The 26,034-nt window shown below is 39.6% G+C and overlaps 1 protein-coding gene across 2 annotated transcripts in view; it reads left to right on the top strand.

The window, feature by feature from the left end:
- The first annotated feature begins 301 nt into the window (after nt 1-301).
- TACC1 (transforming acidic coiled-coil containing protein 1) overlaps nt 302-26,034 on the top strand; it is a 280,191-nt gene continuing 254,458 nt past the window's right edge. The window contains exons 1-2 of one of the 2 annotated variants that reach the window (XM_053718086.1): nt 302-1,179; nt 21,125-21,201. In XM_053718086.1, coding sequence (XP_053574061.1) covers nt 1,061-1,179; nt 21,125-21,201 — 196 coding nt within the window. In that variant the 5' untranslated portion in view covers nt 302-1,060. The remainder of the gene's footprint in view (nt 1,180-21,124; nt 21,202-26,034) is intronic. The other variant, XM_053718085.1, reaches the window with a different exon arrangement.

Genomic DNA, 26,034 nt, shown 5'->3' with positions numbered 1-26,034 from the left:
TAATTACTCCTTCCCTACCATACAAATCTGCAAAGACCTGTTGAAAGGACGACAAACACTACACCCCAGCGAATTCTTGCACATAGCATCTAAAATAGCATGCGGAAGTAACGTCCTTCCTGGACTTGAAAACAATTTAAAGGAAGTTTTAGGTTTGCAACAGCTGTATGGGGTGGGTTATAGCTCTTTCTTTCTGGACTGGTTTGGTTTCCTATTTCAAACTGACTGCCTTTTTGTTTTGCAAATTCTCTTACCATGCAGGCTGTACCATTAATACAATTAGTTAGGGGGAGAAAACTCCACTCCTACACCGTAAATCAGAACACCCTTATTAAAACCTAAACAGCATGTTTACCCTTCGTAGCATAATAGTACAGACTATAGATAAGGGGTGGATACTTAAAATGAATAGTGATGCCAACAAGCCAGCTGATTTTTGGTGTATCATCAAATCAACAGGAGGGGTTAAATAATAAACCATTTGATACAAACGTATTATTTTATGCGCACTTTAACAATACCGATCAGTATCTATTAAATCTGTTTTTTTAAGCAGTTTATCGACGCATTTTAATACATATATTTGTTTAACTCCACTTTCAGAATGATCAATACATTATTGCTAATAGATTCACACTTATAACTGTAACCTACGCTGGGATGATGCTGTAAAGAGTTAAATTGTATGGCGATGAAACAAGCATCTTATTGGAATCTCTAGAATTTGTCTCTTCGTGGAGCTGCGTAGGATTTTTGTTCCACCCTGCTAACCGCAGTAGTGTCGTCTGCACCCAGCAAAGGGGGAGAGAAGCATTCAATAGAGAGCACAGCACGGGGGATGCCATAGCGTTTTAGGAGGGAAAAGTATTAAATAAAACAAAAGTGATTAACCTTTTTTGGACTATATTTTAATTTGAAAACTGTAAACAAAAAAAAAACGTCCTAGAGATACTGGGTGTATAGTTTTTTTTTGGGGGGGTGTAAAACGCTTTCGTTTCTCTAGCGGACAGGGGGTTTTAAGCAGAATTTTTGTGTGAAAAAGAAAACTAGCAGATTGAGGATGGCATTTAGCCCTTGGCAAATTTTATCACCCGTTCAGTGGGCGAAATGGACATGGTCGGCCGTGAGAGGAGGTGGGGGAGAAGAAATGGAGGAGGATGCGAATTCTCAAGAATCAGGGTAAGTGAAAAGTAAAATAATAACAATCTGTTTATAACTAGTTGACAACTTGTGCAGTGTCCCCCTGATGCTTAGAGCTAAAACACAAAATGTTTTAGTGGTTTTAAGTGATAATGTATCCTACTAATATAATTTATAACCAGATATTTACATTTGAATTATTTATAGCTATAATGCACTGCTTTATTTTAGTGAAAAGGAATAGCTGTGTCAGCAAACAGCATTACATAATACATTATAAATGGCTATTGGCATCACTTTAAGATATCTTGGTAACAATTTAACATGGGCTTTATATGATAAAAAAAAGGTTGTGGACACCTGACCAATACACTTGTATGAGCTTGTTGGACATCTCATTCCAAAAGGATGGGTATTAAAGGGACTGTTTACCCAAAACATGTATTTTCTTTTAGTTTGTTCCCAATGGTACCTGCTGGAGTATATACAATTGTTTACAAATGGCTCCTTAGTCTTTTGATTGGCATTTGAAATAGGTGATTTAGCCTGTGTGATCCCTGCCTATACTAAAAGTTTCTATCCCTAGGTATATGCTATTGATAAACTATGTAAACGCAGCCAGCAGAAGAAATTACATGCCCAGTGGGAGGTGGAAGAGATAAATCTCTAAAATGTTAATTTTCAATTGTTATAAGTATTGTACAGAGATGAGAAAGCAAAGCATTTGACTGATAAGATAACAAGATCTGATCACACTGCAAGTTTATAGCCTATTTTGATGGGCTGTGGATTCAAAGAGAAAATCCAGTTATTTCATTTGCAAAAACAAGCAATAAATGAGCAATTTTTCTTAAAGTTTATATGCTGCATCTCGTATCACAAGTCATTGGGAGCACAATAAGGGCAAAACAATTTTACAGTGCACTGTCCCTTTAAAGGGATACTAAACCCAAATGTTTTTTTTAATGGTTCAGATAGAGCATTTAAGCAACTTTCTAATTTAATTTGTCTTTGTTTTTTGAAAAAGAAGTAATCTAAGGAGCCAGTCAATTTTTGGTTTAGCATCCTGGACAGCATTTAGCCACCAATCAGCAAGCACAACCCAGGTTGTGAACCAAAAATGGGCCGGCCTCTAAACTTACATTCTTGCTTTTCAAATAAAGTTAGCAAGAGAATGAAAATAACTTGATAATGGGACTAAATTAGAAAGTTGCTTAAAATTGCATGCTCTATCTTAATCATGAAATATTAAAATTTGGGTTCAGTGTCCCTTTAATATGGAGTTGCCCCCCCCCCCCCATTGTGACTCTAACAGCTGCCACTCTTCTGGGAAGGCTTTTCACAAGATTTCGGAGTGTGTTTGTGGGTAGTTTTTTGCATATTTAGCCAAAAGAGCATTTGTGAGGTCAGGCTTTGGTGTTGGGGTGAGAAGGTCTGGCTCGCAATTGGCATTCCAATTTATTCCATAGGTGTTAAGTGGGGTTTAGGTAAGGGCTCTATGCAGGCCAATCTAGTTTCTCAACTCCAAACTTGTCATGTCATCATGGACGTTGCTTTGTGCCCAGGGGTACAGTCAAGCTGGATCTGGGAAAGGCCATCCCCACATTGTTGCCATAAAGGTGGAAAAGCCCAATTGTATAAAGTGGGTTTGTATCCTGTAACATTAAGATGACCCTTCAATGGAACCAAGGGGCCTAGCTCAAACTCTGAAAAACAGCCCCAGGCATTATCCCTCCTCCACCAAACTTTACAGTAGGGATGCACCGAAATTTCGGCCGAAAATTGCGTTTTTGGTTATTTTGGTTTTCGTTCTTTTTGCCTTCTATTTTCGGTAAAATTGTGTAGCATATTTCAAATTTGATGCCAGCCTAGAGATGCTGTTTGAGTTCATTACTTGACTTACTGTTTTGCATATAATAATAGTTTTCTAGGACTATACTTTATCTTGATAATTGGTAAAAAAAAAACCCCCAAAAAACTGGTTAAATCTGATTTTGTTACACAGAACTAAATAAAGAATAATACTAGCGATGCACCAAAATTTGGGCCTCCGAAAATGTGCAATTCCAATTTTGGCCCAAAGAGGTCCAAAATGGCTAAAAATGCACAGCCCTCCCCTGTTCTATTGAGTTACATGTATATCCTTAGCATAAGGTGAGCAGCACAGCACTGGCATGGTACACAGAGCACACACATAAGTAACATGACATAATGATATTTGAAACCAGCAGTACCCTTTTTTTTTTTTTTTTTTTTTTTTTTTTTTTTTTTATAGAAGGAAACCAAAGTTCTGAAAACAGTATTCAAAGGAGGATAAGTAACATGTTTATAAACACTTGAACCTAAGCACACACAGTGAATATGTATAAGCCTTATATACAGTGCTCATACATCAGCCTCTTGTGTGTAGACATTCTATTCGCCTGAGGCAAATATGCGTGCACACTATATATGCATAAGCCCCAAGCTCGCACACAGTTGGTACAAATTAGCACCCACCAGACTGTGTATACAAAAAAAGCACAGTAACTTTCTATAACCACGTTGCACGTAAGGTCGTAGCTAAGTCTGGTGATAGGTGACAGGCAGACTCCATTTGGGGCTCCGGACATATAATCTGACGGGTCAGTGTGACCTGAACCAGGAACTAGGCGGAGATACGATGAGAGACGATCAGGTGCAGCCACGCCCATCGCACGGATAACTACACCCAAAAACAAAACACATGTCCACCTCGTATTGTTGTCTGGCTATAACCACGCTCTCCCTTGTAGAGCTCCACCAGTTTCACTGCAGATCACGCCCTACGGTACAAGTTATCATGCCCATTTGTTGGGGCTTTCCCGCCTACAAGTTCTCTCAGCTACACACACACACACACACTGTAGTTAAAAAAGAAAAAAAATATTTTGGTTTCGGTTTTCGGCCAGGGGCATCCTGAATTTTCGGTATCGGTTTCGGTCCAGAATTTAAATTTCGATGCATCCCTACTTTACAGTATTATTATCATTTATTTGTATAGCACCCCAAAATACTGTAGCACTGGTAGGCACTATGCATTCCGGTAGGTAGTGTTCTCCTGGCATCCGACACACACGCATTCCTCCATCAGACTGCCAGATAGTGAAGTATTGTTCATCACTCCAGAGATTATATTTTCACTGATCCTTGGTCCGGTAGCAGTATGCTTTACACCACTACATATGCTCGGCCATGGGGACCCATTTCATGAAGATCCAAATGTACATTTCTTGTGCTTATGTTACTATCCAGATTCAGTTTGGAACTCTGTTGTGAGTGATGCAACGGATGATGTGATTTTTTTACGCACTTCTGGCACTTGTCAAGTCCCACTCTTGCGTGGTCTACCACTTTGTGGCTTGTCTATTGTTGCTCTTAGACACTTCCACTTCGCAATAATAGCACTTACAGTGGACTGGGGCAGCTTTGGCAGAAATGTCACAAACTGACTTGTAACAAAGGTGTCATCTTATGACAGTGCCACGTTTAAAGTCACTGAGCTCTTCAGTACAACTCATTGTACTACTATACTGATGTTTGTCTATGTAGATTTCATGTTGTGCGCTGGATTTCATGCACCTGTTAGCAATGGGTGTGGATAAAACACCTAGATATAATATAATATATATTATTATTTTTAATCTGGGGGCACAAAAAAATTGGAGGAAGCCAGATTCATAATCAATTTGCTAAATACAAAGTGAGATGCGGGCGGAGGAACGGCGCAATATTTACCATCACTCAACAGTAAATATTTTAAAAATGAAGCGTCTTTCAAAATGTTAATAAATTATACTGGGCAGTAATTGATTAAAGGTTACAATCACTTTAAAGTATCTCCCCCCCCACCATATGTAGCATTTCTTAAATTTGCATGTTGCCGACTCATTTTGTTTTTTCCAGTGTGATCCACTGTGAAAAATGTGGACATCCCTGAGATAAACAGTTTGCTTGCCTTGTAGTCGCTCTATAATCTTGTGTAATTCTTCTACCTCTAACATTTTATAGGTAAACAGAAAATTAGAACGTCTGCAAACAAGTCCGTGACGTAGCACTTCTGGGTCAATCATACCAATTGGAATCCATTGCTAATATCACCTTGACAATTGTCTCAGTTGCTACTGCAGCAGCAATATATTTGAGCTGCCAAACCTCAGAATTTGAGGCCTGCTTTTCAATCTCTTTAAAGGCCCATAATAGTCGAAAAATTAAATGTTCTGATCTATTAGAGCATCTAATTTTATGACTATCGACCTTGCTCTATTGTGTGTTTAACAGCCAAGAGTGGAACCTGCCACAGATCCATTCAGCAGCCCTAGTTGCACCTGTTAGTCCCGCTGCTGATTGCAGTACATTGCTACCTCTGAGTCTAGTAGGTATGGCTTTCAACGAAGGATACCAAGAGAACACATCAAATTAGATAATGCAAATAAATTGGAAGGTTGTTTAAAATTGCATGCTTTATTGGAATCATGTAAGTTTGATTTTTGACTTTACTGACCCCTTGTAACTACAGTATGTTTTGGGTAACCAATGGAATAGATCACTTTTGTGTGCATTATCTATTTTGTTGTTTCTGTCTTTCTCTAGATATCAACATCCTAATGAAAAACACTTTTCTCCACTAATATATTTGGGTATAAAGTGACAGTCAAGTCAAAATTTGAACTTCCATGATTCAGATAGGGCATGCAATTTTAAACAACTTTCCAATGTACTTTTATCATCAAATTTGCTTTGTTCTCTTGGTATTCTTTGTTGAAAGCTAAACCTAGGTAAGCTCAGCACTGATTGGCTAACATAATTGTAGGGAGATTATGATGATGACATTTTATAATTCTTGGGGTAGGGGGAGACCGGTGAAATTACTTCTGATCTACAAATTTGTACTTGGAATAACTTTATCTAAAAACCTATACAGAAAGCCAAAATTAAACTTATTTTAATTAAACGTATAGTTTAGTTAGAGCAGGCAATGTTAAGACTTTTAAATTTTTACTTCTATTATCAAATTTGCTTTGCTTCTTTTGTTATCCTTTGTTCAAAAGCACAAAAGGTTGGCTCAGGAGGGGCAGTGCACTTTTGGAGGCTGATGATTGATGGCTTTTTTCCTCGTCATTGGCTCAACAGATGTGTTCAGCTAGGATCCAGTAATGCATTGTTCTTTGGAGCTGAATTTGACTAGTTTAATCTCTTTGCAGTGTTAAAAGGAAAGTCAAGTCCCAAAAAAACTTTCATGATTCACATAGGGCATGTCATTTTTAAACAACTTTTCTCTTTTCTATTTACTTTTATCACCAATTTTGCTTTGTTCTCTTGGTATTCTTAGTTGAAAGCTAAACCTAGGAGGTTTATATGCTAATTTCTTAGAGCTTGAAGGCCGCCTCTAATCTAAATGATTTTGATAGTTTTTCACCACTAGAGGGCATTAGTTCACGTGTTTCATATAGATAACATTGAGCTCATGCACGTGAATTTACCATGGATGCAGCTCTGATTGGCTAAAATGCAAGTCTGTCAAAAGAACTGAAATAAGGGGGCAGTCTGCTGAGGCTTAGATACACGGTAATTACAGAGGTAAAAACGTGTATAATTATAACTGTATTGGTTATGCAAAACTGGGGAATTGGTAATTAAGGGATTATCTATCTCTTTTAAAACAACAAAAATTCTGGTGTTGACTGTCCCTTTAAACACAGCGATATATGGAAGCAATAGCAGTAACAAAATACTCTTACACATTAGAGCATTTTCTTAACGCTCTCTCATGTCCATTTACTTAGCACAGTGAGGGCAAACTTCCTAGGGCATGGCTGCCATAAAGCAATATTTTAAAAGCCTTAAAGGGATATATATCCCAAACATGTTCGCTTGTGATTCAGACAGAGCAGACCATTTTAAAAAAAGTTTCCAATTTACTTCTAGTATCAAATTTGCTTCATTCTCATGATATTCTTAGTTGAAGAGATACCTAGGTAGGTGTTTGGAGCACTGCATGGTAGGAAATAGTGCTGTCATCTAGAGCTTATGTAAAACTGCTGCCATAAAGTGATTCAGGCATGTGCACACTCCTGTGTTTATGTCCCTGCTTTTCATCAAAAGATAACAAAGGAACAATGAAAAAGTGATAATAGAAGAAAATTTGAAAGTTGTGAAATAAAAAAAATTTGGCTTTCATATCCCTATAAATGGACAGCAAAGTCAAATTTAAAACTTTCATGATTCACGTGGATCATGCAATTTTAAACAACTTTCCAATTTACTTCTATTAAATTTGCTTCATTCTCTTGGTATCTTTTGTTGAAAAGCATACTTAGGTAGGCTATGGGCTTAAAAACGCTACAATCAGCTAGCTGCTGATTGGTTACTGCACATATATGCCTTTTGTCATTGGCTCAGATAACATGTAGTAGTGCATTTGCTGTTCCCTTAACAAAGGATACCAAGAGAATGAAGCAAATTTGATAATAGAGAAAAATGGAAATTTGTTTAAATTTGTATGATCCATCTAAAATCACAATAAAAATGTTAAATTTAATGACACTTTAAGGGCCAGATATGATGCAGGTGTTTAATGGTTCCACCTGCATCATATATGGTCCTTCTGTGTCTCCCACCCCCCTGCAAAACAGCGCCTCACAACATTTTTGTATATATTGGCCTTTACAGTATGGGGCAGGGTTTCCAACAGTGTTGCTGTACAGAAAAACCTGCCACCATATTCATAACTTCTGGTACAAACTAACCAAGGAGAAAGGATGACTCACATTCATAAGGAAACCGCTCTTCATTCTCCTATTTGGCTGCTGGCCCAACTTCTGCTGATTGCAAACAGCCAGAAAGGGCACTGTTGAATTGGGGGGGCCCAGCAAGGTCACGCTAATCCACTGAGACAAGCTAGGGAATTCTTCTCACAGTAGATTCTAAAAGAAGAGGGATGCCCTTAACTAACCTGAATTATTTGGAGCATTGTAAAATATAGAGAGAGGCAGTCAGCTACACACTTGAGAAATATATCATTTATATGATTAAAGGGACATGAAACACAACATGTTTATTTTATGATTCAGATTAAGCATACATTTGTAACAACTTTTCAATCTTTTTCTATTTTCAATTAAGCTTCATTCTCTTGGTATCCTTTCTTGAAAAAGCAGCAATGCACTACTGAGAGCTAGCTGAACACATCGGTAAGCCAGTCACAAGAGGCATATATGTGCAGCCCCCAATCAGCAGCTAGCTCCCACCTCCGGAACCTACCTAGATATGCTTTTAAACAAAGGATAACAAGAGTGATGCAAAGTAGATAACAAATAAACTAGAAAGTTGTTTAAAATGTATGCTCTATCTGAATAATAGAAGAAAAAAAATTGGTATTCATGTCCCTTTAACAACCATTTTTTATTTCATTTTGTTAGTTCTCAAGATATTCAGATGAGCTACACCCTTCCTCATGAAGCAATTTCTTCAATATAGCTGCTGTGTGTGTTGTGGTAGTCACTAATAAGCGTGTCTAGAAGAAGAGATTTAAACCTTGATTGACGGTGTATTTTGGAAATTAAAGGGACACTAAACCCACATTTTTTTCTTTTATTATTCAGATAGAGCATGCAATTTTAAGCAACTTTCTAATTTTCTCCTATTATCAATTTTTCTTTGTTCTCTTGCTATCTTTATTTAAAAAGCAGGAATTTGATGCATAGGAGCCTGCCCATTTTTGGTTGAGAACCTGGGTTATGCTTGCTTATTGGTGGGTAAATGTAAGCCTCCAATAAGCAAGCGCTATCCATGGTGCTGAACCTAAAATGGGCTGGCTGCTAAGATTTACATTCCTGCTTTAAAAAAAAAAAAGATAGCACGAGAACAAAGAAAATTTTGATACTAGGAGTAAATTAGAAAGTTGCAAGGGACAGTCTACACCAGAATTTTCATTGTTTTAAAAGATAGATAATCCCTTTATTACCCATTTCCCAGTTTTGCATAACCAACACCATTATAATAATATACTTTTAACCTCTGTGATTATCTTGTATCTAAGCCTCTGCAAACTGCCCCTTTTTTCAGTTCTTTTGACAGACTTGCAGTCTAGCCAATCAGTGCCTGCTCCCAGATTACTTCACGTGCACGAGCACAGTGTTATCTATATGAAATATGTGAACTAACACCCTCTAGTGGTGAAAAACTGTTAAAATGCAATCTCAAAGAGGTGGGCTTCAAGGTCTAAGAAATTAGCATATGAACCTCCTAGGTTATTCTTTCAACTAAGAATACCAAGAGAACAAAGCAAAATTGGTTATAAAAGTAAATTGGAAAATTGTTTAAAATTACATGCTCTATCTGAATCATGAAAGTTTATTTTGGCCTAGACTGTCCCTTTAACCCCTTAATGACCGGACCCTTTTTCAATTTTCTTACCCTTAATGACAATGGCTATTTTTACATTTCTGCAGTGTTTGTGTTTAGCTGTAATTTTCCTCTTACTCATTTACTGTACCCACACATATTATATACCGTTTTTCTCGCCATTAAATGGACTTTCTAAAGATACCATTATTTTCATCATGTCTTATAATTTACTAAAAATAAATAATAATAAAAAAATGGAAAAAAACACACTTTTTCTAACTTTGACCCCCAAAATCTGTTACACATCTACAATCACCAAAAAATACCCATGCTAAATAGTTTCTAAATTTTGTCCTGAGTTTAGAAATACCCAATGTTTACACGTTCTTTGCTTTTTTTGCAATTTATGGGGCAATAAATACAAGTAGCACTTTGCTATTACATTGGAACCCTGATATCTGTCAGGAATACCTGAATATCCCTTGACATGTATATATTTTTTGTTAGAAGACAACCCAAAGTATTGATCTAGGCCCATTTTGGTATATTTCATGCCACCATTTCACCGCCAAATGCGATCAAAAAAAAAAAAAGTTCACTTTTTAACAAAATTTGTCACAAACTTTAGGTTTCCCACTGAAATTATTTACAAACAGCTTCTGCAATTATGGCACAAATGGTTGTAAATGCTTCTCTCGGATCCCCTTTTTTCAGAAATAGCAGACTTATATGGCTTTGGGGTTGCTTTTTGGTAATTAGAAGGCCGCTAAATGCCGCTGCGCACCACACGTGTTTTATGCCCAGGAGTGAAGGGGTTAATTAGGAAGCTTGTAGGGAGCTTGTAGGGTTTAGTGTAGTGTAGTAGACAACCCCAAGTATTGATCTAGGCCCATTTTGGTATATTTTATGCCACCATTTCACCGCCAAATGCGAGCAAATAAAAAAAAAAAAAAACTTTACATTTTTCACAATTTTAGGTTTCTCACTGAAATTATTTACAAACAGCTTGTGCTATTATGGCAGAAATTGTTGTAAAAGCTTCTCTGGGATCCCCTTTGTTCAGAAATAGCAGACTTATATGGCTTTGGCGTTGCTTTTTGGTAATTAGAAGGCCGCTAAATGCTGCTGCGCACCACACGTTAATTATGCCCAGCAGTGAAGGGGTTAAATTAGGTAGCTTGTAGGGAGCTTGCAGGGTTAATTTTAGAGATCAGCCTCCCACCTGACACATCCCACCCCCTGATCCCTCCCAAACAGCTCTCTTCCCTCCCCCACCCCACAATTGTTCCCGCCATCTTAAGTACTGTCAGAAAGTCTGCCAGTACTAAATAAGAGTTTTTTTTGTTTTGTTTTTTTTAAAAAAAATAATAAAATATTTTAGCTGTGATGGACCCCTGCCTTAGCCCAAACCTTCCTGATCCCCCCTCCAGCTCTCTAACCCTCTCCCCTACCTAATTACCACCATCTTGGGTACTGGCAGCTGTCTGCCAGTACCTAGTTTGGCCCCAAAAATCCCCCAAAAAGTATTTTTATTTTTAACTTAAAAACTATTTCTGTAGTGTAGCAGCCCCCCCCCCCCACAATACCCCCACCCCCTCCCAGATCCTTTTATATTTAAATTTTTTTTTTTACCTTTTAATCCCTTTCTGCCCTCATTCATTGGTGTCAGTGTGGCTAATGCGTGCACGTGCGCGCCCTGTGCAGCGCACGTTCACGTGCACACTCTCCCCTCGTGCACGCGCATCGTGCACGCACCCTCACACCGGCGGACACTGGCACCATCGCTACCGGTGCAGAGAGGGCCACAGAGTGGCTCTCTCTGCATCGGAGGCTTGTAAAGTGGTATTGCAGGATGCCTCCATATCGAGGCATCACTGCAATACCCTCAGAGCTGCTGGAAGCATTTGTGATCGCTTCCAGCACTCTGTTAGAGAACTGACGTACCAGGTACGCCCATTGTCATTAACTGTTAGTTTTTGCATGACATACCTGGTACGTCAGTTGTCATTAAGGGGTTAAAATTTCATGCTCTATCTGAATCATGAAAGAAAAAATTTGGGTTCAGTGTCCCTTTAATTGTTTAAATCAGTTAGACCGGAGGGCGTGTCCGGGCGGCAGCCATGACTGGCAGCATAATTTAGTAGCTCCGTATTTGAGACTGATAATCCGCCAATTATATACAGATTTTACAACAATCCTTTCTTATAAAAATCAGAAAAGTGAGTAATAACTATATCTACGCTGAAAGATACCCTCATTTGTGACATTCACCTAAGATGAAGCACTAAACTGGACCATTAGATGTCGAGACGGTGGCCTGTTATTCCGACATCTGGCACCCCCCCCCCCGGGTAAAGCAGTTTAAAGGGACACTGAATCCAAATTTTTTCTTTTGTGATTCAGATAAAGCATGACATTTTAAGCAACTTTCTAATTTACTCCTATTGTCAAATTTTCTTCATTCTCTTGGTATCTTTATTTTAAATGCAAGAATGTAAGTTTAGATGCTGGCCCATTTTTGGTGAACAACCTGGGTTGTCCTTGCTGATTGGTGGATAAATTCACCCACCAATAATAAAGTGCTGTCTAGAGTACTGAACCAAAAAAACCTTAGGATGCCTTCTTTTTCAAATAAAGATAGCAAGAGAACGAAGAGAAAATGCTAATAGGAGTAAATTAGAAAGTTGCTTCAAATTGCATGCTCTATCTGAATCACAAAAGAACAAATTTGGGTTCAGTGTCCCTTTAATGTAAACTGTTAATACTGTGCTAAGCTACATCTTATATTACAGACTAAGGAATCTGTGAAAAGGATCACAAAGAAAAGGGCGCCTCCTAGTGCAGCACTGCGATGATAATATACACAATAGACAAATCCTATGTAGGAATGATACTCACAAGGAGACCAGCACCAGATGTGCTAAGTGGTACAAGCTGGGGACTCACAGTGGCCCAGCAACACTGATCCGGGCACCGGATAGCAGGGAACAGGAGAATCCAAATGACCAAAAAGGCAAATCGTGCTCAGGCTTCCATATATACTTACATATATTTATTGAAATTGGATATAAAAACATAGGGTATTGTGTTCACCCCAAGTACATAAAAACAACTTTGGTAACAGATTAATACGCATTTCTCAGCTTATCTAGCTGTTTGCTCAGGTATCCCCTAGCTTGTCTTAATCTCTAAGTTTATTCCACTGTTATTTATGTTTTGCCATGTTAGAATTATGTGTTCCAAGTTTAGTCACAAACTGCTAGTAGATACAGTGATAACTGGTTCATCATCCCTACTATAAATAGGGTCGTGTTGCTAACTATTGTGTCCTCGTGGAATATCTTCTTAGTATAGTTAGCTCTACAACTGAATTATAAGGTGCCCCCCCCATTCCAATTTTGAAAGGCTTCACTTTATTTAATCGTTATTATGTGATATTTAAGGAATAGTAGGGATGGATTCCTTAGCTTACTTGTAACCCCCTACATTTTCCTCCAGGTATAAAGCACTCTTCCTACTAGGTATATCCCAAACACTAGATTAGACTTTTGCCTTGCTGTCTGCGGCCGAGGCAGTAGGGCAGGCTAAAACTTTGAGCTATTGGGATGGTCTAGACCTTAAATCAGTCTATGCTTTGACCCCAGAGGGAAATAAATGTAAACATTAGCTGATCTCTAACAAATAGACAGCCTAGAGCTATGTAGTTAATCTACTTTATATAATAATTATTAGCACATGCTCCTTAAGCCTAAAGTTGGACTACTATTGTACTTTAGACTAGTGCACAGATACATTGGTACCATCTTAGGTAATAAACTAAAAGCCCCCGCACAATTTCTTTCTCCAACGGTGTGTCCGGTCCACGGCGTCATCCTTACTTGTGGGAATATTCTCTTCCCCAACAGGAAATGGCAAAGAGCACAGCAAAAGCTGCCCATATAGCCCCCCCTCTGGCTCCGCCCCCCAGTCATTCGACCGACGGTTAGGAGAAAAAAGGAGAAACTATAGGGTGCCGTGGTGACTGTAGTGTATAGAGAGAGAAATTTTCAAACCTGATTAAAAAACCAGGGCGGGCCGTGGACCGGACACACCGTTGGAGAAAGAAATTTATCAGGTAAGCATAAATTCTGTTTTCTCCAACATTGGTGTGTCCGGTCCACGGCGTCATCCTTACTTGTGGGAACCAATACCAAAGCTTTAGGACACGGATGAAGGGAGGGAGCAAATCAGGTTACCTAAACGGAAGGCACCACAGCTTGCAAAACCTTTCTCCCAAAAATAGCCTCAGAAGAAGCATAAGTATCGAATTTGTAAAATTTGGCAAAAGTGTGCAGAGAAGACCAAGTCGCTGCCTTACATATCTGATCAACAGAAGCCTCGTTCTTGAAGGCCCATGTGGAAGCCACAGCCCTAGTAGAGTGAGCTGTGATTCGTTCAGGAGGCTGCCGTCCGGCAGTCTCATAAGCCAATCGGATGATGCTTTTCAGCCAGAAAGAAAGAGAGGTAGCAGTAGCTTTTTGTCCTCTCCTCTTACCAGAGTAAACGACAAACAAAGATGAAGTTTGTCTGAAATCCTTTGTTGCGTCTAAATAGAACTTTAAAGCACGGACCACATCTAAATTGTGTAACAAACGTTCCTTCTTTGAAACTGGATTCGGACACAGAGAAGGAACAACTATTTCCTGGTTAATATTCTTGTTGGAAACTACTTTTAGAAGAAAACCAGGCTTGGTACGCAAAACGACCTTATCTGAATGGAACACCAGATAGGGTGGATCACACTGCAAAGCAGATAATTCAGAAACTCTTATAGCAGAAGAAATAGCAACCAAAAACAGAACTTTCCAAGATAGTAACTTAATATCTATGGAATGTAAAGGTTCAAACGGAACCCCTTGAAGAACTGAAAGAACTAAATTTAGACTCCAAGGAGGAGTCATGGGTCTGTAAACAGGCTTGATTCTGATCAAAGCCGGTACAAAAGCTTGTACATCTGGCACAGCTGCCAGGCGTTTGTGTAACAAAACAGATAAAGCAGAAATCTGTCCTTTAAGAGAACTCGCTGACAACCCTTTATCCAAACCCTCTTGGAGAAAGGAAAGAATCTTAGGAATTTTAATTTTACTCCAGGAGAATCCCTTGGATTCACACCAACAGATATATTTTTTTCCATATTTTATGGTTAATCTTTCTAGTCACAGGTTTTCTGGCTTGGACCAGAGTATCTATCACTGAATTTGAAAACCCACGCTTGGATAAAATCAAGCGTTCAATTTCCATGCAGTCAGCTGCAGAGAAACTAGATTTGGATGTTCGAATGGACCTTGTACTAGAAGATCCTGTCTCAAAGGTAGCTTCCATGGTGGAGCCGATGACATATTCACCAGGTCTGCATACCAAGTCCTGCGTGGCCACGCAGGAGCTATCAGAATCACTGAGGCCTTCTCCTGTTTGATCCTGGCTACGAGCCTGGGAAGGAGAGGAAACGGTGGAAACACATAAGCTAGGTTGAACGACCAAGGCGCCACTAATGCATCCACTAGAGTCGCCTTGGGATCCCTGGATCTGGACCCGTAGCAAGGAACCTTGAAGTTCTGACGAGACGCCATCAGATCCATGTCTGGAATGCCCCATAATTGAGTTAACTGGGCAAAGACCTCCGGGTGAAGTTCCCACTCCCCCGGATGGAAAGTCTGACGACTCAAATAATCCGCCTCCCAGTTGTCTACTGGGATGTGAATTGCAGATAGATGGCAGAAGTGATCCTCCGCCCATTTGATGATCTTGGATACCTCTCTCATCGCCAAGGAACTCTTTGTTCCTCCCTGATGGTTGATGTAAGCTACAGTCGTCATGTTGTCCGACTGGAATCTTATGAATCCGGCCTTCGCTAGTTGAGGCTAAGCCCGGAGCGCATTGAATATCGCTCTCAGTTCTAGGATGTTTATCGGGAGAAGAGACTCTTCCCGAGACCATAGACCCTGAGCTTTCAGGGAGTCCCAGACCGCGCCCCAGCCTAATAGACTGGCGTCGGTCGTGACAATGACCCACTCTGGTCTGCGGAAACTCATTCCCTGAGACAGGTGATCCTGAGTCAACCACCAACGGAGTGAGTCTCTGGTTAACTGGTCTACTTGAATCTGGGGAGACAAGTCTGCATAATCCCCATTCCACTGTCTGAGCATGCACAGTTGCAATGGTCTTAGATGAATTCGAGCAAAAGGGACCACGTCCATTGCTGCAACCATTAGACCTATTACTTCCATGCACTGAGCTATGGAAGGCTGAGGAATAGATTGAAGAACTTGACAAGCCTTTAGAAGCTTTAATTTTCTGACCTCTGTCAGAAAGATCTTCATTTCTACAGAATCTATTATTGTTCCCAGAAAGGTAACTCTTGTAGACGGGGACAGGGAACTCTTTTCCACATTCACCTTCCACCCGTGAGACCTGAGAAAAGCTAATACAATGTCTGTATGAGCCTTTGATCTGGAAAGGGACAACGCTTGGATTAGAATGTCGTCTAGGTAAGGTGCCACTGCAATGCCCCTCGGTCTTAGAACTGCTAGAAGGGACCCTAGCACCTTTGTGAAGATTCTGGGAGCAGTGGCTAAACCGAACGGAAGAGCCACGAACTGGTAATGCTTGTCCAGAAAGGCGAACCTTAGGAACTGATGATGATCTTTGTGGATAGGAATATGTAGGTACGCATCCTTTAAATCCACGGTAGTCATATATTGACCCTCCTGGATTGTAGGTAAAATTGTTCAAATGGTTTCCATTTTGAACGATGGAACTCTGAGGAATTTGTTTAGAATTTTTAAATCCAGAATTGGTCTGAAAGTTCCCTCTTTTTTTGGGAACTACAAACAGGTTTGAGTAAAACCCCTGACCTTGTTCCGCTGTTGGAACTGGGTGTATCACTCCCATCTTTAAAAGGTCTCCTACCCAATGTAAGAATGCCTGTCTCTTTATCTGGTCTGAAGATAAGCGAGTCATGTGGAACCTTCCCCTTGGAGGAAGTTCCTTGAATTCTAGAAGATAACCCTGAGAGACTATTTCTAGTGCCCAGGGATCCGGAACATCTCTTGCCCAAGCCTGAGCAAAGAGAGAAAGTCTGCCCCCTACTAGATCCGGTCCCGGATCGGGGGCTACCCCTTCATGCTGTCTTGGTAGCAGCAGCAGGCTTCTTGGCCTGTTTGCCCTTGTTCCAGCCTTGCATTGGTTTCCAAGCTGGCTTAGCCTGGGAAGCGTTACCCTCTTGTCTAGAGGCTGCAGAGTTAGGATTCGGTCCGTTCCTGAATTTACGAAAGGAACGAAAATTGGACTTATTCTTAGCCTTAAAAGGCCTATCCTGTGGGAGGGCATGGCCCTTTCCCCCAGTGATGTCTGAAATAATCTCCTTCAATTCTGGCCCAAAAAGGGTCTTACCTTTTGAAAGGAATATTAAGCAATTTTGTCTTGGAAGACACATCCGCCGACCAAGACTTTAGCCAGAGCGCTCTGCGAGCTACAATTGCAAAACTTGAATTTTTCGCTGCTAACCTCGCCAATTGCAAAGCGGCATCTAAAATAAAGGAATTAGCTAACTTAAGTGCTTGAATTCTGTCCATGACTTCCTCATATGGAGTCTCCTTATTGAGCGACTTTTCTAGTTCATCGAACCAAAAACACGCCGCCGTAGTGACAGGAATAATACACGAAATTGGTTGGAGGAGGAAACCTTGCTGAACAAAAATCTTTTTAAGCAAACCCTCCAATTTTTTATCCATAGGATCTTTGAAAGCACAATTGTCAAAGGGAATAGTCGTGCGTTTGGCTAGCATAGAAACTGCCCCCTCAACCTTAGGGACTGTTTGCCATGCGTCCTTCCTTGGGTCGACCATGGGGAACATTTTCTTAAATATAGGAGGTGGGACAAAAGGTATGCCTGGTTTCTCCCACTCCTTAGTCACTATGTCCGCCACTCTTTTAGGTATCGGAAAGGCATCAGGGTGCACAGGGACCTCCTAGGAATTTGTCCATTTTGCACAATTTTTCTGGAATGACCAAAGAGTCACAATCATCCAGAGTAGTTAGTACCTCCTTAAGTAAGGCGCGGAGATGTTCTAACTTAAATTTAAACGTCACAACATCAGGTTCTGCCTGTTGAGAAACTCTTCCTGAATCAGAAATTTCTCCCTCCGACAGACCCTCCCTCACTGCCAATTCTGACTGGTGTGAGGGTATGACCGATAAATTATCATCAGCGCACTCTTGCTCTTCCACTGTATTTAAAACTGAGCAATCACGCTTTCTTTGAAATGCTGGCATTTTGGATAAAATATTAGCTATAGAATTATCCATTACTGCCGTTAATTGTTGCATAGTAACAAGCATTGGCGCGCTAGATGTACTAGGTGTCGCCTGCGCGGGCATAACTGGTATTGACACAGGAGAGGATAGTGAACTACCCCCACTACCTTCATTTGAGGAATCATCTTGGGCACCCTTATTAAATGTGACAGTACTGTCCTTACTATGTCTGGATGCCATGGCACAATTTTCACATACATTTAAAGGGGGGACCACCTTGGCCTCCATACATACAGAACATGTTCTATCTGAAGGTACAGACATGTTAGACAGGCTTATACAGGCTATTAATGCAATAAAACCGTTTTTAAACAAAACCGTTACTGTCTCTTTAAATGTTAAACAGAGTACACTTTATTTCTGAATGTGTGAAAAACTATGAAGGAAATATCCGATCCTTACCAAATTTGCACCCTAGTGTCTTAATGCTTTGAAAGTATTGCACACCACATTGTAAGTTTGTAACCCCTTAAATGAGGAAACCGGAGCTATTTTATCAAATTAACAATTTTAAACCCACTACAGTCCCAGCCACAGCGTTTGCTGCGGCTTCACCTGTCCTTGGGGGTTATTCGCCACAGAAATAAGCCTTCCAGAAACGTTTTTAATGGCCACCAGACCCTCTCACATGAAGCTGCATGCACTGCATCCAAAAGAAACTGCGCAATTAAGGCGCGAAACTGAGGCTCTGCCTACTAGAGTGAAAGGCCCTTCCTGACTGGGAAAGGTGTCTAAACGACTGCCTGGCGCTTAAAAACGTTACCAAAGTATTTTCAAGTTTTAAAACACTTCAAACAACATATAAATATCGAATAAATCAATCGATTTTGCCCACAATAGTGTCAACCAGTATATAGCCCACTAATAAGCCTTCATTCTGTTATGAGTCTAAGAAAATGGCTTACCGATCCCAAAGAGGGAAAATGACAGTCTTCTAGCATTACTAAATCTTGTTAGAAAATGGACTAGTCATACCTTGAGCAGAAAAGTCTGCAAACTGTTCCCCCCCAACTGAAGTTCTCTGGGATCAACAGTCCTGCGTGGGAACAGCAATTGATTTTAGTTACTGCTGCTAAAATCATAACTCCTCTTTTAAACAGAACTCTTCATCCTTTTCTGCTTTAGAGTAAATAGTACAAACCGGCACTATTTTAAAATAACAAACTCTTGATAGAAGAATAAAAAACTACAACTAACACCACATACTCTTCACCATCTCCGTGGAGATGCTACTTGTTCAGAGCGGCAAAGAGAATGACTGGGGGCGGAGCCAGAGGGGGGGCTATATGGGCAGCTTTTGCTGTGCTCTTTGCCATTTCCTGTTGGGGAAGAGAATATTCCCACAAGTAACGATGACGCCGTGGACCGGATACACCAATGTTGGAGAAAATACAAAGGAAGTAGCCTGTAATATATTACCACTTTTTGATTATATCACTGTAGCACAGTATGTTTCTCTTTTTCTTAATAGTATAATTGAGGATCCAAAAGTGGCACTACATTACAATGCTCCCCCAGCTTCTATATACGCCATTACTTTGGAGCCCAAAAGTGACACAGTGATCTTACTTTAACGTCTGTTAACCTTCCTTTTATATTTTCCATTGGCCTTACAATGCGTTCAAGAGAGGCCCTTATCTTAAGGATTCTATATAAATCATTTTACCGAACCACTAATTGCCCGGACACTACCCCCTCCCCCATCCCCCCCTAATATAATAATTTATAGTACTCTGGGTCTTACTGATCAACCCCAGAGACTTTTTATTTATGCGGTATCCCTTGAAACTACTGCTCTTAATATGAAGATATATACAAAGCAATTTACCAGATTGTACACTAGAATGGGTTCCTAACTTCAGATTCTTTCAGCTGCCGGCTATATTATATAATCATATGATTCAAACCTAAAAGAAAAATCTATGGGCAAACATATATATATATAACTTTAATACTCTTCCACCGCCTATTTAGTTACTGGTCTATAAGTCAATTATTTGGACACCAAATAATATTCTCATACAATATGAACATATTCATATATTTTCCTGCATTTTACTATGTTACAGGGTTTAATTTAATAATGTCATTTAAGGGCCCAAGAGTGGCCCGTATTTTCAAGGTACCTCCCAATAATTAAAGTGGTTGTAAACAGATGAAGGAGGTACAAATTTAGTGGGAAAAAAGAGGTTTTAAATATGGAGGTCATGAGAGAGGATATAACCATACCATGTATGATTTTGTACATCATATAAGAGCTGGATAATCTCTAAAAAGGTCATTGCATTGATTCTTGTTCGTAATTGTAAGATTTTGAAGCTAAAATATTTTGTACAGTGACCTTGATTACATGTTAAAACTGTTTTTTACAACCTCAATACAAGAATATTTAAAAAACAAATTACTGTTAGAACGCTATTTTTGTGATTCTGATAGTTAAAGGTTTAAAAAGATAAGTTAAGGCATGCTCAGTATCAGCATTTAACAGCAGAGGTTTGTGGGAGTTTTCCCAGATATTGGTTTGAATGATGCTGTAGGGCACTCAGTACCTGCAGTTGTATTCTGTATAATATCTATGAAGTATTTATAGGTAGAAATGAGACCACACACCAACACCCACCCATAAACTAGTCCTCTCAATATTTTATATATATATATCTATCTCTGAAACCTATATATCAGTAATGTATATATTTTTAAATTTGAACAAATGTGTTGAGCACTGGTCAAAATTTGCCAACACACTTTTAAAGTGTATTGATCACAATTATTGGCCATATTTAATTTTTGTGTTAAGAATGTGTCTTGGTTACTTTTGTAATTTTGTAGGCTTTGATACCTGTTTGTCTCTCCAAAGCATAATTAAAGGGATACTAAACCAAATTGTTTCTTTAATGATTCAGATAAAGCATGCAATTTTCTAATTTAACTCCTATTCTCAAGTTTTCTTTGTTTTTTTGCTATCTTTATTTGAAAAAAAAAAAAAGTTATGTAAGCTTAAGAACCGGTCCATTTTTGTTTCAGCACCTGGGTAGCGGCGCTTGCATGCTTTATCTGAATCGTGAAAACAAATTTGGGTTTAGTATCCCTTTAAGAAATGTGGTATGGATTTTGTTCACAATGGTGTATCTATTCAATATGCAGTGATGTCGCAAAGCTAAATTTTCTTTCTTTCTTTTTTCTATTTTTTATGTGGTTTGAATCCCTTAAGGATTAGTGGTGTAACTTTTTTTTTTTTTTTTTTTTTTTTTTTTTTTCCCAGTTCTGACTCTGAGGGAAATTTTGACACACCTGAGGCTGATACACCAACTTCATCACCTATAAAGGAGTCATCCAGAGGTAAAAGAATGTTATGGTTATAGATTGTGCTTTAGATCTTCGGGGGGTGCTTTGATTCGAAAGTAAACCATGATTTTTAACACTACAAATTTGTTTTTATCCTGCAAGCATCCAGTAAACATACCAACAACAAAAAGCCCTATAGCTTGCTTATAACCATAAACTGTAGAAACTGGGCTAATTGGATCCTATACAATCTGTACATAATGTAGTGCTATCTAAGGACTCATTCTAGCTTAACAGCCTCATCTTACTAAGGTGGATAAACAGTTTAAATGCAATATCGGCTTGGGCAAAATGTGTGGTTAGCGTTAAAGGGTTACAAAACCCAAATTTGAGCCGTCATTAGCACTCAACTACCTTTTTTGCAATCTGGGGGCCACAACCCGCTCCTACCCCGGCGATCGCCTAGTGACAGGCATCGCCGGGGCTTCCTGTTACGTGCAGTGACGTCACGCGCAATGACGTGATGAAGTCACCGCGCAACTTTATTTAAAATTGTCAATGCAAAGTATAGGGAAAGGGGGCATGCTGCTTAGAAACCTGTATCTCAGGGATCTAAGCAGCGACAGACACCCAAGACCCACCATTGGAAAGGTAATCGCCTAACCTTTCCAATGGTATAAGTCTTGGCGATCTGGGATAAAAAATAAAAAATGTTTTTTGAAAATGGTAAAAAACAGAAAAATATTAAATTCGGCTTAGCAATCAAAGGGTTAAAATTGCATGCCCTATCTGAATCATGAAATTTCAATTTTGACTAGACTAGATTGTCCCTTTAAAGGGACAGTCTATACAAGAATTAGTGTTGTTTAAAAAGTTAATAATCCCTTTTTCATCCATTCCCCAGTTTTGCATAACCAACAGTTATATTAATACACGTTTTACCTCTGATTACCTTGTATCTAAGCCTCTGCAGACTGCCCCCTTATTTCAGTTCTTTTGACAGACTTGCATTTTAGCCAATCATTGCTGACTCCTAGGTAACTCCACAGGTGTGAGCACAATGTTATCTATATGGCACACATGAACTAAAAAATTAGCATATGAGTCTACCTAGGTTTAGCTTAAAACTAAGAATACCAAGAGAACAAAGCAAAATTGATGATAAAAGTAAATTGGAAAGTTGTTTAAAATGATATGCCCTGGAGGTTCCGGTGGAGGAGGAGCAAAGCAGGTGTGGCTGAGTTCTTTGCTCCAGTCCCATCACATTGGCGGTGGTCCTCTTCGTGCCCTTCCCCAAGCCCTGGGGTTGTTTTTGGGATAGTCTGAAAAATCATCTCTGGAACCCCTACACAGTGAAACTTCAACCCGCTGTATTAAGAACCAGTTACATGGACCTATAATCCGGGAGAATTATTGCTTATATCGGCACTACCTGTCATAAACCGGTGAAAGGTACACCTGCTGTCTCACAGTAAGACCTCACCTTGCGTGGCTGCCTCCCAGCAAGGATCTGTGTGACTGCCTGACACTGTTTTTTCTCCTCCTTCTCTCTCCCGCCGCCGCATGTGCTGAATCAAGGTGCGTGCCAGTCCTTCACTGCAGACGTGAAAGGTTATCTGTAGCCTCGCCGGAGCTTCCCGGGACCGCTTCTGCCCACTGGTGATCGCCCTCCCCCACCGCTGCTGCGTGGGAGGGAGCCGGGCCCGACTTGGAACCAGGGGCCTGAATCTGGGGCCACGTTCTTCTCTCCTGGAGGTGTCCGGTGTGGCTCTTCTCTCTCCCCTCCCACCGTTGCTGCGTGAGGGGAGCTGAGATTCAAGAAGGCGATGACGCAGAGTGGTGAGACATGGGAGCGGGTGAGGGGAAACCCCCCTATCCATACTTGGATCGAGTCGTGCTGTGCTGGACTCACCGGTGAATATCTGTTTGCAGCGGGCGGCCGGGCGGCAGGAGAGGTGAGTTGTACAGGCTGTTTTTTTTGGTTGGACAGCCTTGGCAGCAATTCTGAGGGAACAGGGGAAAGCAAGGAAAGAGGAAATCAGGAAAATAAGGCAAGCTTGAAGGGGACAGTACCAGGTACAGGAATTTTGATGAGAGGCTTGTCTCAGGATAAAATTTGGCAATATAAACAGTGCTCCTTTCTTGTGGTGAAAAGGAACGAGTCCACAGACATTACAGTTTGTTCAAGCAAGGAACAGAAGACCACGTACACACTAACTTTGGACTAAGAGCCAGTTTCCTAATGAGCTATATTCACCCTTGCCCTGTCTTTTTCTCTCTCTTCAAACTCTAAAATTTATCTAGGGCTTAGGTGATACCTGAGGGAAGAAGGAAGGCAAAGGGAGACAATTCTTGCCCAATATAAAATGTCTGAGGTGCTATATTGTATAAAGGCTGAACTGAATTGTCTAAAGCACTGTGATAGAAGGGAAACAGCAGTTAATAACACTGTATCTTGTGTTGCGGTGGACAAGCTACCTTTGTTCTTAATTAGCATTTATCCATTTCGCCGCAAATTAGAATACTGGTTGAACAGGGTGTTAAAAATCCCCCCAGTGACCCTCTTTTTACCAGATTACATTATGTCTAGACAACTTAAATGAGCGCCACCCAAACGAAAAATTGGTAACTATTTCCATTTTAGCCACTAGATATTTGATATGTAAAAAATGGAAGATGCGCTCTGTGCCCAGCATCTCTGAAACCCAGAACTGCCTGAAAAAACAATGTTTACTGGAACAAAAGGACACAGATATTGATAACGAAGATGACATAAAAACCTTCTTTAATAAATGGGCAGTGTATATTAAAACACTCCCTGAGAATGAAATAGAATATATGATCTTCCCATTTCAAAACTCAGAATTAGTCCTTCTGGGCATATGGTAAATGGAGCAGGGGGAGGTAAAGGCTATCCCTACTTTTAACCGTTTTTTTTTTTTTTTTAACGTTCTGTGGACGGGGGGGGGGGGGTTAAGAAAAAAGGAGAAAATCCCAACTTAGGGTGTATTAAGATAATTATTTTCTATGATCCAGGCTATATTGATAGCAAATCTCCTATTAAGGAGGATTCTGGGTTTGACATTAATCCAATATGTTTTGTTTTGGTAAAACTGTCTGAATTATTGGAAGACATCAATTTTTCTCTTTTGTTGTTCTCTCTGATTGCTATGATCTATGTCCGTTGTATTGTATAACATTGCCTTTTGTTGGTTAATAAATAATAATTGGATAAAAATGATATGCCCTATCTGAATCATGGAAGTTTTAATTGAATAGACTGTCCCTTTAAGTGCCAAATTTGGCACTAGTGCGGTAGGTTGTAGATTACTGTGTTATACACGGTTAGTAAGGTCTTTGAATTTCTGACCTTTTTAAGTAAGTAGGGCTTTATTTATAAAAATATAAATTTATGATAAAATTATTTTTATTGGTTTCAACAATACCTTGATGGCAATAACAAAGAACAATAGATCTAACAGATTACATTTGGGTATTTTAAACATAAAGTTAGTCATGTGTTAAGTCTAACAATGAAAATCTATCATATTCTACGGTTCCACCCATTTCTTGTGTTGATATCCCATGTATTAACAAATTAAGAGTATTAACTCAGCATTCATTTCCAAGTATCTTTGTGGGATATAGTCCCGTATATCTATTCGTTTGTAGTGCAACCTTACTGGCTCATGCCGACACTGATCTTAAACGCCCTGTCAGATCACTGATGTAAGAGTGAAACCAAATATTGTTAACCTTTTACGTAAACGGCTTCAATTAACTAAATAAATTAACTCAAAAAAACCAATAAAAAATAAAAATAAAAAAACAAACACAAAAAAAAAAAACAACATTTCCATGGTCATAGAATAAAGTCTCGATTTCCATATGTCACCTGGCCGAGAGGGGTCTCCAATTTACAACTAAGTGTCAAGTCCGTCTATATGGGAGATTGCGTAGGGGTATCTGCTCCACCCTCTATAGAATCCCCGTGGAATCCCCTGGTCTCCCTCAAATATTCCCATTTGCTATCCAGTAGAACCAAGTTTTGTGGAATTCATCAGTGGTGCCTTGAGTCCAAGCTATAATTTCTGTCATGTTATAAATATGCTGTATTTTATCTAGGATTTCCTTCCAGTTTGGGGTTCCCTCTTTCCAGTGCCTGGCTATGCAGACTCTGGTCGCTGAAAAATATAAATTTAAATGGTGTATGTGTGTGTATGTATGTATGTGTAACTTTAACATGGATATCCTGAAATAATGCCAAAGCTGGATAATGATGCAGCTAAATAAATAAGTCAGACAAATTAAAAGATATTAACATAATTGCTCGGTTTCTCCACCCACATTCATTACCTGCAGTAAAGCATAGAAGCAAATACAACACTAAATATCAGCTATCTCCATTCCACCCCATGTAAACACATTCAAGAGCCACAAGCTGCAATTCCCATTTTAGATTCAATCTTGTCCCTTCCACGTTAATTTATGGATATTTAGCGGAACACTAGCTAATGGGTGTGAGCATGCTTCCTCTGATTGGCTAAACAGGGTTTTAAGTAGGCTAAGGGTCTCATTGGCCTGACAAGGAAAATGGTAAACATGGAATATATATTTTATAAAGGAATACTGGAAAGCTAATCAGTTTGCCTTTTAATAGTCATGGTACACATTGCAGGTATAAAAGGGACAGTCTACTCCAGAATCTTTTTTGTTTAAAAGATAGATAATCTCTTTATTACCGATTCCTCAGCTTTGCATAACCAACACAGTTATATTAATATACTTTTCTCCAACATTGGTGTGTCCGGTCCACGGCGTCATCCTTACTTGTGGGAATATCTCTTCCCCAACAGGAAATGGCAAAGAGTCCCAGCAAAGCTGGCC

This window comes from Bombina bombina, chromosome 6 (assembly GCF_027579735.1).
Source record: "Bombina bombina isolate aBomBom1 chromosome 6, aBomBom1.pri, whole genome shotgun sequence".
Classification (NCBI taxonomy): Eukaryota; Metazoa; Chordata; class Amphibia; order Anura; family Bombinatoridae; genus Bombina; species Bombina bombina.
This window is presented reverse-complemented; position numbering and strand designations above follow the sequence as displayed.